The sequence below is a fragment of the Chrysochloris asiatica genome, unplaced genomic scaffold, assembly GCF_000296735.1.
Source record: "Chrysochloris asiatica unplaced genomic scaffold, ChrAsi1.0 scaffold00010, whole genome shotgun sequence".
Taxonomy (NCBI): domain Eukaryota; kingdom Metazoa; phylum Chordata; class Mammalia; order Afrosoricida; family Chrysochloridae; genus Chrysochloris; species Chrysochloris asiatica.
The window spans coordinates 34,258,340-34,273,041 of NW_006408528.1; the positions used below are offsets into that span (position 1 = coordinate 34,258,340).

The following is a 14,702-nucleotide window of genomic DNA, read 5'->3' on the forward strand; positions in this document are numbered from 1 at the left end:
GATGCATTAGTTGACCCTGTTGTTGTCATGTGCCATGGAGTCGGTTCCGACTCATATTGACCCTGTACAGGGTTTCCGAGGCTGTAAATCTTTACAGGAGCAGAAAGCCTCATCTTTCTCCCACAGAACAGCTGGTAGTTTCGAACTGCTGACCTTGCGGTTCACAGCCTGATTTGTAACCACTACACTACCAGAGCTCCTTAGTGCAGTGCAAATCAGGATGGAGAAAATGCGATTTGATTTAACTGTACCTATCACTTTTCCCCAGCGAGATGGATTGGCAAACTGGCAGCACCAATGGGGTCAAGCGTGTCAACAATTATGAGGTTGGCCCAGGACCAGGCAGTGTTTCATTCTGTTGTGCAGAGGGTCGCTGTGATTCAGTACCTAACAACAACAACAACAGCAGCAGCACTTTTCCATCTTGACCTTTTCAGTCTGATCATTTGTGCAGATTACGATTATTGGCCAGTTCCTTCAGCTCAGTAACCCCCAAAGTTGTTGAACTGGTGAAAGAAAATAGAAGGGAGTCATGTGATCCTTCTAGCAAACCCCTACCCCTCACTGTACTTCACTTGCCCTGGTGGTGCTGTAGGGTAAGCACTGGACTGAATCACAAAGTCAGCAGTTCAAACTCACCAACTGCTCCATGAGAGAAAGATGACGTTTTCTGCTCCCATAAATATTTACGGCCTCCAAGGCCCCATGCAGGGTAGCTCCAACTTGGTGGCAGGGAGGTTGGTTTTGGTTTGGGTTTAAGGGAGGAGGGAGCCCTAGTGATGAGTTCAGTTTGTAGGACTCAGTAACAGTTATCTAATGAAAGTTTTTGATCCTGTTAGGGAAGTTTAAAGTGTTCCCATTGATGTAGAGAAAGGAAACCCGGACTGAGTCCTGTTACTTTCGGCCCATTTCCTGAAAAACACCCTGCTAGACTGTTGCTCTGTTTTGTTTCAGAGCCGAGATCAGTGCCCCTCTTCAAGGAAGAAGACAACCACCAGAGGCTGCTGGTAGGGCTGGTAAGTGGTCTGTGGGCACTGTAAAGTGGCATCCCACCTTGGGAAAGGGCTAGATTGTATATATCATTCTCAGTTTTTAATTCAGTCTTTCAAAAAATGTTTGCCGTCAGTCATCAAATCTTGTGTGACAAAAGAATAGTCAATGGCATAGAAAACGATTACATACAAAAGTAGATGAAAAAGTACTAGAATGGGTATGCACAACCCAAAAAGATAATAACCTCCTAAAATTTAAGATCGGATTATGGGTGACTTTCATTTTCATCTTGATGATTATAATAGAAAAATTGAAGAACACAAAAATGTGGGCTCTTTTTAATTAAGAACAAAACAGAACAATTAAAAAAAATGCCTAATCAATTAGCACACATAGGAAGCTGAATTGAAATAGTACAGTGCTCTGCTTCAAAGGCCACGATCTAGGCTTTACTGAGTGCATCCTAAGTGGGAGTCTGTTACAATAGAAGATCCATGCCTATGTGATGTCAGTGGTCCAGGTTTCATGGGCAAAGATCTCTTTCAGCCAAGGGAGTCTCTAGATGATCAGAGAATCGAAGCTAAAGGAAGGAAAAGAGGAGGAAGGAGAAAAGGCAAAGGTGGGACGGATTGGGAATGTCACCCACTGACTAGGCAATCCTGAGGGTTATCAGAGCAGAGAGAGTATAGAAACAAGCCTTCTGGAGGCATTAGAATGAATATTTCATTACTTTTGTATGTCGGGGCTGTGTTTAGTTTCTAGACACAGTGTCTAAGTGTAAAGAGGGACATGCTATTTGTGTTTTCTTTTTACTCCTGACTCTGTCCTTGTAAACACCCCCGACCACTGCTACCATCAGCCATCACTTGGTGTTAACTCCCAGGACCGTAGTTCTCCAGGATCAGTAGATTTCAGTCCTCTGGTATCAAAGCCTTTGGTTTCTAAGTTGGTGACTGTCACTAGCCTCTTATATGGAGAATCATCATCGGTGCCTGGAGCCTAACCCTTTCAGCTACTTACTGGGCTTCGGTGAATCACTGTAGCTCCTTTTGAGAAAAATGTCAGGACTCCTTGATTCATAACTATCAGAGGAATATTGAGGGCCATCCTTTGAGGACAGTAGGATTTTCACACCAATGTTTTTCATATTAATGAGGAATGCCAATAAATGTATTTAATTCAAACCATTTGTATGTGAGTGCGTAGGCTTTGACTTATACAATCCATATTCTATTTCAGATGGTGTATGAGCTAAAAGAACACCTTTTAAGACACCTACAGGGTGTAGAAAAGAAGAAAATTGAACAGATGGTTCTGGATTACATTTCAAAACTGGTTCGTTTTGCTTTCTGTTCCCCCTCCCACCCCATCTAGTTTATCGTTCCCAGTATGTGGTTCAGTGAAGTCCCCTACATGTTTTCCAAATTAGATTTTTGTAGGTTTCACAAATCAGTATACAAGGGGACTTCAGAAAGTTCATAGAGAAATTCTATTATCTTTTAATTCCATTTTTTCCATGAACTTTTTAAAGTCCTCTCATATTGGGTGCCATAAATTGAGAAAGGGGAAGTAAGAAATGATAAACAAAGGGGATTTAGTGTAGGAAGTTTTCTGTTAGTCTTCACTTCAAATAGTGATGAAACACTCTTGCAAGCATAGGACAATGATGGACTCACCACAGTTGCCAAATGCTCACATCTCATCTTGGTATCTTCCATCTCCTCCTTAAATAGCAGGTAGTGATTTCTGTACAATGAGGCTTATGAAGGCATGAGAGAACTTGAACTTCAAGTGTTAATTAGCTCCAATAGACCGACAAGGCCAAATTCCAGTTCAGTTATATAAATACTGCCATATTAGAGCCTGCTGATATGATCGGCAGCTCATTTACCCTGTAGCTGCTTATTGAAATGATTTCATTGAAATGAGTAACACCAGTCCATGTCCACGTGTAAGTAGAAGTGATGTGGCTAGATTGAGTTTGAAGGCTGTCTTAACTCTCCAAAAAGTATCCTATTGAGGCCTGGCCCTGCTTAGAAAGCAGAAATATAACTTTAAAAGAAAAATGTTTAAATATACAGAAAGAAAAGTAACACTAATATTTCTTTAAGTATGGAAATAGTCTGTATGCAAGGGTGTATTTTTTCCTCCTGAACTTGGGAAGTTTTGTTAAGATTATTAGAAGTAATCCTTATTTAGTCTTTAGGTACTTAATACGAATGTTCCATGCCTTTATTGCAGTTACTAGTGCTTTTTATTAAATATATCTATGGATTTCTATAGTGAGGTTTGATTTTCAGTCTTCATTATATTTGGAGAGGTTGATATTCCCAGGTACTGATATTTGCCACCAGGACATTGAATTTTCTTAAATAAGTCTTATTCCCAGTAGAACTGCACTGAGGAGTGCATTTTCTGAAAGCATGACTTATCTTCTCCAGTGTTGATATTAACTTGCTTTGTCTTTTAACTAATAGCTCACAGCTGTTTAAGATACCCACTGTAGATTTTAGATCTCTCCTTCCTGAATATTAAAAAGTATCATTATTCTTTGTCCTAGTTAATCCCATAAAACATTTAACATTAGTGTTAACAATCCCTAGAACAAATAGGATCAAAATGCTAATTGATGCATACAATAACCCTCTTTAAGTATTCCCCCCCCCTCATTTTTCAGATGAGGACACCAAGACTTGGAGAGGATAAGTAACTTGTTGAGGGCTATACACCTAGTGTGGTGCTGTGGGTTAATGTGCTGGACTGCAAAGTTGGTTTGAATCACAGGGTCGGTGGTTCAAGCTCACCCAGCTGCTCCTCGGAAACTCTATAGAGGGTCGCTATGGGTTGGAACTAGCTCGACACCACTTACAAACAATACACCTAGTGAAACTGTAGAACCTGAGCTTGAGACTAATCTGACACTACAGCCCACACTCTTGACCTCCATCCAATTCTGTGCCTTCTTCAGAAGGCAGCTGCTGGCCCTTTCTGTGTAACAGGCCTAGAAAACACCAGACTCCCAGGTGATTCTTATAGATGGAGAGATTGTTAAAATATAGATTCTGATTCAGTGTATATCAGGGGTAGAAATGCCAATTCTCAGAAGGGAGGTCAAGCCAGAATGAACCGACTTGAAAGCCTTGGAGAAAACCCAGCAGCCGTTGACCTTCCCTGATGGGTGAGGGCCTGCAAGACCAGCTAGCCAGCTGGGGACACTGTCCGCACAGACAGAGCGTGCTCTGTTTGACTCTGATGCGTATGTTCAGTCTTTCCATTTTGGATTCCAGTGCCTCAGAACTGACCTCAGGAAGGCTGGCCAGGGTCCTGGCTGCAGCCTCAATGCTTACAGCCCTGACCATGCCGGGCAGAGCTGAGGGAGGGCTCACTGTAGGGCATGAGGGAAAGGTGCAAACAGAGGCTAACCACTGTCCTTACCCTCTAGCTGGATCTCATTTGCTGCATACTGGAAACCAGTTGGAGGAAACATGAACTTCACAGCTGGGTCCTACATTTGTACGCAAGTGATTTCTCACTCTTAATCATGTACCCAGAGAGCCACCACAGCCCTGATTTCTGCCTGTTTTAGCCAAACCTTATTGGAATGTACCAGTTCAAAGCTGTTCTAACCAGCCAGGCCCCTCTGTCTTAGGTGTGCAGCTTTTAATAGTATGCCACCTACTTCACTGTCACCCTTCCCTGGCGTAGAGTTGATGAGAGGGGAGGGACAAACGAGTTTGGTACTGACAAAAAGGGGAATTTAAATGAATATAATTTATAATTTATGTGCCTACTGTCTGGTTACAGAGTCCTGATAGTGTAGTGGGTTTACATGTTGGGTTGGAAACTGCAAGGTCAGTATTTTGAGCTCCATAGAAGAAAGATGAGTCTTTCTGCTCCTGTGAAGATTTACAGCCTCAGTAACTCTAAGCAGGGTTGCTGTGAGTCAGAACTGACTCGATGGCACACCACCACCACCGCTGTCTGTCTAGACTGCAGGCATTGGGCTGATGTTGTCATATTTTGTAGTTACCATGAAGGCCCCTCTGTGGTACTTAGAGGCACTACTCCGGGTGGGTTGGGGGTTAGTGATGCAGTCCTGACTGACAATGCTACTTTGTCTTGTTACCCAGTGATGGCCGTGGCAGTGCTGCCGAATTTGCAGTCTTTCACCTCATGACCAAAATTTTGGAAGCTACTAACAGTTTGTTTTTACCTCTGCCTCCTGGTAAGCCTTGCCTCTTTTATTCTTTGGAGTAATTTGTTTGTTTCTTCTTCACATGACCCCTGGATTTTGGCACATCAGGAATGTATTGATGAGAACTCTTGTGTATGAGATGGTGTGTGTCTAGGTGTCACTGTGAGAGACAGGCCTGAGGTTGTCTCTCTTGACCAGAATCTCCTCTGACTAGTAAATGATACTGTATCCTGCAGGTAACTTTAGGGGGTGTATGTTGGTCCTGTGGAACATTCTACAGTCATTTGAACCAGTAGAGCTGATTTAGGGCCAGCCTCGAGCTGGATTTCTCTGATGTGTCCAGGTTAATCTGATTGAGATGTCTGAAGAGTAACACTGTAGGAAATGAATCTAACAGGAGGCCAAGAATTGAGCTGATTCCTATGTTCTTGGAAACTAAAAAAATTCCCTTGGATTCTAAAACAGAATCAAGTCAGTCCTCAAAGCAACCATTGGGGCATGTGCATGTAATACAATAAATTGAATTGGTCATTTGTTCATTCAATCAACAAATATTTGTTTAGCAATTATTATGTTCCACATACTGTGCTAGAAATTAGAGCAGTTACAAAGATTACCACCACTCATCTATGCTCATTACAAATATGGACAGCATTGAAAAGAATGGGAATTCCAGGACACTTAACTGTGCTCATGTGACACCTGTACATGGATCAGGAGGCAGCCATTCAAACAGAACAAGGGAATACTGAGTAGTTTAAAAATCAGGAAAGGTATGCATCAGGATTGTTATCCTTTTACCATACTTATTCAATCTATATGCTGAGCAAATAATCTGAGGCGCTCAACTATATGAAGAATTTGGCATCAAGATCAGAGGAAGCCCATTAACAACCTGTGATATGCTGATGACACAACCTGCTTGTTAAAAACAAAGAGGACTTGAAGGACTTATTAATTAAGATCAAAGAATACAGCCATAAATATGGATTACAACTCCTCACAAGTGGACCAATAAAAACATGATAAATGGAGAAAAAATGGAAATTGTCAAGGATTTCATTTTACTAAATCCACAGCCAATGCTCCTGGAAGCAGCAGTCAAGAAGCTTGAATCAATTAGTCCAATGGATTGATGGAATATGTGAACATTAGTTTCCATGACTCTGAGATCACAAGAACTAGATGGTGCCTGGCTACCATTATCAACTGCTCTGGATCGGATTACATTTGAAGGAGAAAATGTAGAACAAAACTAGAAATTATTTTTAAAAAAAGACTAGCCTTACTGGACAGAAAGAGACTGGAGGAACCTGAGACTCTGACCCTCACCACCTGCCAGGTCTGGAAAGAAACTCACCGTCATGGCCCAATATTCAGCCAAGCAGCAGACAGATTTTTTAAAAATGTTTTATTGTGAATTATATGATAGTTTACATGAAAGAACTTTAGTTTTACATTCATTCTATCATATATCGTTTCATTGCCATGGTTCCAGTCCCCTTCATGCATTATCAACCGACCAAAGGGTATACCCTACAAACCTGCCCCCTACACTCCGCGCCCCCCACCCTCTCTGGATTCAAAGTCCCCAGGCGCTTCATCACTCCACGTCATCATCTACAGCAGGTAGATTTTTAGTGGGGACAACAACACTGGTAAGGTCTACTCACCAAGAAAGGTCAATCATTCAAAATCAAAAGGGCAGCATTGACCTAAGGACAAAGTTGAGAAGGGATGGACAGGAGGGTGGAATGGAGATAGGAACTATAGGGAGGAAGCGGGATCATTGTTTTTACATGGAGGGAATTGCAAACATTCAAATGAAAGTGTAGGGTTTTTTTTTTTTTTTAAATGTAAAACTGATGAGCTTGTCTTTTCACAATAAAAAGTTAAAAAAAAAATCAAAGCAATATTTTGCAGTGAGCAAATGTGTTGCAAAAGACCTCTTTAAAGTGTTCAAGATCAAAGGTGCAGTTTGAGGACTAAGGTGTGCCTCACCCAAGCCATGGTATTTTCAGTAACTTCATATGCATGTGAAAAGTGCACAATGAATAAGGAAGACCATAGAAGAATTGATGCATTTGTGTTATAGTATTGGAGAAGACTATTAAAAGTACCATGGACTGCCAGAAGAACAAAAAAATCTATCTTCAAAGAATACAATGAGAATGCTCGTTAGGAGGGAGGAGATGAGACTTTGTCTCACATACTTTGGACATGTTATCAGGAGAGACCAGTCCTTGGAAAAGAACTGATGCTTGGTAAAGTTGAGGGTTAGTGAAAAAGAGGAAGACCCTCAGTGAGATGGACAGACACAATGGCTGCAACAACGGAGTTAAACACAGCAATAATTGTGAGGCTGGAGCAGGACTGGGCAGTGTTTCATGCTGTTGTATTGTATATGGGGTTGCTATGAGTCAGAACCTACTGGACAGCACCTAATAATAATAATATATAACAACAAAGATTAACAGAAGTCTACTTGGGAAGATGTATATATAAATTCATTATAAGAAACAAGTTTCTATTTGCTATAAATGACTTGCCTTTTATGATACATGTGCTCTGAAAAGTGTCAGCTTTGATAGCAACACTACATTATATATATATATATGCTGGTTTTACTTAATTCACTCATTTGTAAACATGGGTCCATGCACCATCATTCATTCTTCCATTTGTTTATTTTAAGCTTACACTTCTTTGGCAATCATTTTGTACCAGGTACTACTGTTCCAAGTACTTCACAGAAAGTAGCACATTTAATTTTCATAACAACTCAAAGTTATAAGAACTTATATTGAACTACATTAAATTATCAAATTATCAATATCCAACCTTTTTTTTTTTTTTTAATTTAATGAACAAAAATAGCACTTTCATATGGTTCCGTCTAATGTTCCCATTCTGTAACATTTCTGAGGCACAAAAATATTAGGTAATTTACCTAAAGTCACACCGCCCTCAAGTATTTAAATTCAGGCAGTTTGACTCCAAAATATGTTTTTTTTTAATTATGTTTTTCTGTGTTGCTTTTTAAATTTTATATTCTATTTCTATTAGTCAATGCTGAAACATTGGTTATTTATAGACCCATCTCAGCTGCTCTGCATTTGTTATGTGTTTGGTACCTATAGAGCCCTTCCTGACTCCCCCATACATACACCTTATTGTATAAAGTCTGTTGGTAGGTGGAAGCACAAAAGGAGCTTCTATTAACTTTGTAGTAACTTTAAATTATCCCAATGGAATATGAATGAATTGTGAGATGCCTTCTAGGAAGAGTGAAGGGAATTTGTTAAAATGCTATGTAATTTTCTGACTTCAATTCTAGTTGGTAGAGGAATAAATGGGCAGTTTCAGATTTGTCTACTATGGGTGTTTAAGATCCTTATATTAATAAAAGAAACTTACTGGAGACATCATTATTCCAGGAAGATTGTAAAAATCCACTTTTGACAGAAGTTTCATTTCTTCACAGGGATAAGGAGGGAGAGCAGGAAAATGTTACCTACAGTGATTGAGACTTTATTAGATGTAATGGCTTGCGTTGGTCATTTTAATGTGGCCTTTGTCCACTTCTGTATCTGTGGCTTTTTCTCTTATAAGGACATCCTTCTTTGGATTTAGGATCTAAATCCAGGGTGATTTAATCATGATATTCTTAACTCATTACATTTGCAAAGACCCTGTTTCCCAATAAAGTTACATTTTGAGGTTCCAGGTAGGTATGAATTTGTAGGGGGGTTGGAGGGGGAGGAAGGACACTTCCATTTAGGAAAATCTGCAGCAAAAGATGTTTGTATAGTGTTACAAAGCCAAGTGTCACTTTGGAAGTCTAAGGTGCACCTGAGGTAACTCATGATATTTTCAGTTGCCTCAAATGCATTCAAACACAGGCCAATGACTAAGGAAGACCAAAGAGAAATTGATGCCTTTGAATTATGGTCTTGGCGAAGAATATTGAGTATATAGCATGGACTGCCATAAGTACAAATAAATCTGTCTTGGAAGAAGTACATCCAGAATTCTTAGAAGCAAGGATGGCAAGACTTTGTCTTTCATACTTTGGACATGCTATCAGGAGGGACCAGTCCCTAGAGAAGGACATCAGGCATGGTAAAATGGAAGGTCTGCCCACAAGAGGGAGATCCTCAGTGAGATGTAGTGAAACAGTGCCTTCAACAATGGCCTCAAACATAACAATGGCGGTGAGGATGGTGCAGGAACTGGGCAGTGTTTCATCCCCTTACACACAGAGCCACTATGAATTGGGATTAACTCGATGGCACCTAACAAGAACTATTTAGCTCATTGTATGGAAATAGAGGTGATGGGGCAGAGACACTGGATCACTTATATTCATGTGTGTGTGCTTGTGTGTATAAATAACAGGGCATTTGTAGATGTGTAAGTGTATTTGTTTTCCAGTTCTACTTAACTGTTTGAGTTTCAAGTAAACTGAAAAGATTAAAGAAAAAAGGGAGTGAGGACCACAAAAAAGAAGTCATGGTATTGAACTGGAGCATCTGCTACTTAAAAGGGCCCTGTTTTCCAGTTGCTGGCTAAAGGAGGCCAGAATTGTTAGAGAATGAGAACTGCAATTGAATGGAAAAGTGTTCTCATTCAGAACTGATGCCCAGTTTTAGATAATTTTCTCTGGTGCTTGGAGCTGACACACAGAAAAGAGGCCAACATTGGGCTGCTGAATTTTGGACTATATCTTAGGGATAGAAGGTGATCCAGAGATTCTTAGGACATGGACACAGGACTGGAGAAGGAATTTTGAATCCAGAAACTCTATAATCCCATTGCTGTCTAGTTAATTCTGACTCACAGTGACCCTACTGGATAGACTAAGACGTCCAGAGCTGGAATCTGTATGGAAGCAGACTGCCACATCTTTCTTGTGGATTGGCTGATGAGTTTGAACTGCCAACCTGACTTTAGCAGTTAAGCACTTAACCACCATGCCACCAGGGCTCCTCAGGAAATCTGTGGTGGTTGGTGGTTAAGTGCTGTGGAGTCGGTTCCGAAGCATAGCAACCCTGTTTGTACAGGGTTTCCAAGGCTGTAAATCTTTATGGGAGCAGAAAGCCTCACCTTTCTCCCACGGAACAACTGGTAGTTTCGAACTGCTGACCTTGCGGCTCGCAGCCCAATTCGTATCCACTACATTACCAGAGCTCCTTCAGGAAATCTATAGGACCAATAATCTATTATAAACTTGTTTAAGAAACAATTGATAACTTTTGTTAAACTTTGGACAAATTTCCAAAGGCAAGTCCATTTGGAAGACTTATACTGCTCGTTAGCTAATAAAATCACTTTTTTTGTGTTTGGTTTTTTTTTGGATGCTGGGAAACTAGTGGACTCATGTCATTTTCAACCCATTAACATGAGCTTGTGGGCAGAGTTTGCACTTTATCTGACCCTTAGTGTTGCCAGGATTTAGGACTGTTTCACTGCTCGTGACTCATCTGCTCAGATGGAAAATAATTCTGTGATTTTGCTGACTCCAACCCCCTGTTATTGGGGCATCACCTCTGCCATGTAAGCTCTTAGCATTCGCCATCCACATCCAATCAGTTGCTGATGCATGTGGCTATCTTTGATCCCTTCCCACCTCTCTCGCTGCCAACACCCTTATTACCACTGGCTTGGTTCAAACAAAGCTGCCCAATGGTCTTCCAACCTTCTGTAGCAAGCAGTTATCCTCATCCATTCTTTGCCTGTTGCCATATTAATATTCTGAAACTCAGATTGTTTTGCTATGTCCTGCTTGAAAATCTTCAGTGCCTTTCCAAAGTCTTCTAAATTAAGTAATACATTCTTTGCTATCATTCTACATTCTCTTAAAAAAAGACTGTGATCTCAGCCCCTGTCACATGTTCTCATTACACACTGTAATTTTTCTTCATAGGACTGGCTACATTTAAAAAATATATATATTTGTTTTTGTAATTACTTGATGGTGTGTCTGTGCCGTACAACTGTAAGGTGTGTGGAAGCAGCAGACTTGCCTGTTTGGCTTATTCTTGTACTCCTGGCCCAGTGCCCAGTACCCGGGAGGGATTTGTTGAATAGACTTACCTTTTCCAACCTTACCCTCTCTCCTCCATTCCTTTAGCTTACACAAGTCTCCAGCTGAACTGGATTTTATTTATTTATTTATTTACATATGTATTTACATATGCATTTATTTACATATGTAGGGATGTATGTATATATTTATTTACACACCAACCCCATACTTGATCACCTTTGAGCCACTGTTCATATTGTTCTGTGGATTCAGCTACCAGTTATTAAGGCAGGATAATCTTATGGGTTAAAAGCCCAGGCTAAAATCTGAGCGCCTGGGTTCAAATTTCAACTCAGCTACAATAACTTACCATTTATAAAATTCTTGGCTCTTTTTTTTAGCTCCTATGTGTCTTGATTCCCCCAAGATGTGAATCTTTTAGTTCCCACTTTGCAATGTATGAGGATCAAATGAGCCAGGGCGTAGGTTGAGGCCCTTAGTACATGTTGGGTATTAGTCGCTGTTGGGAACCATGTGTTAGGCTTTTCACAGACTTAGCTCTAGTGTTTGAACAGCCTGCAAGAAAGTACTGATGACTGCACTTTAGGGATGAAGAAAACAAGGCTCAAAACGACTTAGCTTCCCATCAGCTAGGAATCAGCAGAGCAGGACTCTAGCCCAGAGTGTCTCCTTCTGAGTCTGTTTTTCCTGTCTCCACTCAATAGCTTGCTTGCCTCATTTTTACTCCTTGGAATTTAATTTCTCCTTCAAAGCTCCCTGCAAATTCTAACTTTTCCTAGAGGGCTTTTGTGATACCGTAGTGGGTATCTTTTTCACCAGTATATGTTGGTTTTATGTTTTGTTACTAAGAATGTACTTTGAGCTTTAGATTTGTGAGAATTTGAAATGAGATGTTTGAGAGAGTACCTACTTCTTTATTGAATTCCTATAGATTTGCTATCTGGCTGTGTAATTCTAATCATGTCTTTTCTATCATCTGGTTTATGTAGACTCCAAAAGCCTTTCTCTAGGGCATACCCAAGATCAGCCATATAGAGAGATTAATAACATGGGTCTTCAAAAGTTGTTGTTGTTGTTAAGTGTCAATGAGTCAGTTCCGACTCATAGTGACCCTGTACAGGGTTTCCAAGGAGTGGCTGGTGAGCTTGAACCATCAACCTTGTGGTTCAAACCAACCTTGCAGTCCAGCGCATTAACCTGCCTCACCAGGACTCCAATACTTCATAAGTTGGGACAGGGTATATAAGTCCAAAGTATTTCTTTTTAGGTTCTTAGTTTGTAAACTACCCTCTTTGTGCCAGTGTTTCCCCCCTTCAGCAAAATGGTCCCCACCCATCAGCCTTTTAGCCTGGCAAATGGAATTTGAAGTTCTTTTAATTATTCTCCTTTGCTATCTTGCTGTAGAATTGCAAACATATGTCTAGGCATGGACCAGTAACTTGAAATTTACCTCTAAATATGGAGAGAGCAATGAGACAGAAGAACGAAACTGGCAATCCATGAGTGGTGGTGGTGGTGGTTATGTGCTGTGGAGTCACTTCTGACTCATAGCGACCCTGTACAGGGTTTCCGAAGCTGTAAATCTTTACAGGAGCAGAAAGCCTCATCTTTCTCCCGCGGAACAGCTGGTAGTTTCAAACTGCTGACCTTAAGGTTTGCAGCCCGATTCGTAACCACTACGGTACCAGAGCTCCTTAATCCATAAGTAGTGGCAGGAATAGTTCATCTCATCACATCCCTCAGTGGGAGGCAGGGCTTTTTATGGCTTTGGACTTGGACTTCCAAGGCCATCCCATCAAAAATTATATAAGAGTGATTTAGCAAGTAGAAGTAGCCTAGCAGGAGGAAAGGATGACTGTATTTTGCCTCTCAAAGCCTATTTCTCCTTCAACATATTATACTGTAAGACCAGTTGTCATTCAGCAGGCCTTCCCCTCTTTCCACCTGGTGTGGGACACAGAGGGAGGAAACACATACCTAGCATAAATTTACTATGTACCCAGCACTGTACTTGGTCTTGATAATACAAAGAAGCTTGTCCCTCGTCCCCAAGAACATTCAGTTGACTCTAGGTGCTAAGCTCTGAACTAAATGCTTTCAAACGTCATTTAATTTTCCCTCTGGGAGGCTGGAGATGCTGACTGACCATGCTGCTCCTCTTGCACGTCTCACCCTAGGCTTTCACACTCTGCACTTGGTCCTTGGCGTCCACTGTCTCCCTTTGCATAACCTGCTGCAGCACATTGACAATGGAGTACTGCTGCTCACAGAAACAGCTGTCACAAGGCTCATGAAAGGTAAGAGGCTTTAAGTTTGTCAGAATTCAGTGCCAGTCTGAGTATCCCCAGAACCAGCTTCATGGACATATGGCCTGTGCCACCTTATGGGACCCTGCTGTACTCAGAACGGCCCTGTGCTTAATTACATACACTCAGATGCTGCCATCTTGAAATTTTAAATCATTTCTAATAAAAAGACCTGTCATTTTCACTTTGCACTTAGCCTTGCAAATTATGTGGTCAGTCTTACTGAGTACAATTAATTTCCTGCAACCGTTCTACTTCCGAAGTGGATCAATTTAAAGTACGTTAGCATTTTCAGAGACCCCAAAGGACATCTGAGTCCACATCAAACTATTAGATTCCTTTGTTTTGTGCATGAGGGCACTTGAAGCTTGGGGACTAGGCTCATTTCTCAGGAAAGTGTCATAATATAAGGAAATGTCTTAATATGATCAGTCAACAGATAAACTCAGTTATTTCAAATGCAAGGAATATCATTGAGCTGTTTGCTTATTTGAATTGGAAATAAAGTCTGCAGTGTAATTATTCTCACTTAAATTATTCATTTGTGGTATTTTATTGCTGTTTTGTTAAATTGTAGTAAAGCTTGTACCATTCCTGAAAGTGCCTTCTGTTTTAAGTTAGCCAACACACTTGCTTTGTGACTGGCAGCGTGTTACGTAAGCATGGCCATACCGCTGTTGGATCAGCACTGACTGCTAACCACAAGGTCAGCTGTTCAAACCTACCAGTTACTCCTTGGAAACCCTATCCGGGGATGCTATGAGTCGGAACTGACTCGAAGGTACTTAAGAATATTCAGAGAGGGAAAACCCAGAAAATGTTCAGTGTGTTGCTAGATTTTAGCAGGAGAATTCAAGATTGCTATATATAGCTTCAGTATGAGTCACTGAATACCTGCTGAGGCATTAAATACTCACTGGTATTAAATAAATCACTGAGTACCTGCCGAGGTATTAAATCCTCACGGGCATTAAATAAATCACTGAATACCTGCCAAGGTATTAAATACTCACTGGTATTAAATAAATCACTGAGTACCTGCTGAGGTATTAAATCCTCACTGATATTAAATAAATCACTGAGTACCTGCCGAGGTATTAAATCCTCACTGATATTAAATAAATCACTGAGTACCTGCCGAAGTATTAAATCCTCACTG

At 40.7% G+C, this 14,702-nt stretch overlaps 1 protein-coding gene across 1 annotated transcript in view; it reads left to right on the plus strand.

Moving 5' to 3' along the window:
* GSAP (gamma-secretase activating protein) overlaps positions 1-14,702 on the plus strand; it is an 87,507-nt gene that overhangs the window by 69,605 nt on the left and 3,200 nt on the right. Inside the window, exons 23-27 of the mRNA XM_006834400.1 lie at positions 955-1,016; positions 2,233-2,328; positions 4,436-4,506; positions 5,124-5,218; positions 13,415-13,534. Of these exons, the coding sequence (XP_006834463.1) occupies positions 955-1,016; positions 2,233-2,328; positions 4,436-4,506; positions 5,124-5,218; positions 13,415-13,534 (444 nt within the window). The remainder of the gene's footprint in view (positions 1-954; positions 1,017-2,232; positions 2,329-4,435; positions 4,507-5,123; positions 5,219-13,414; positions 13,535-14,702) is intronic.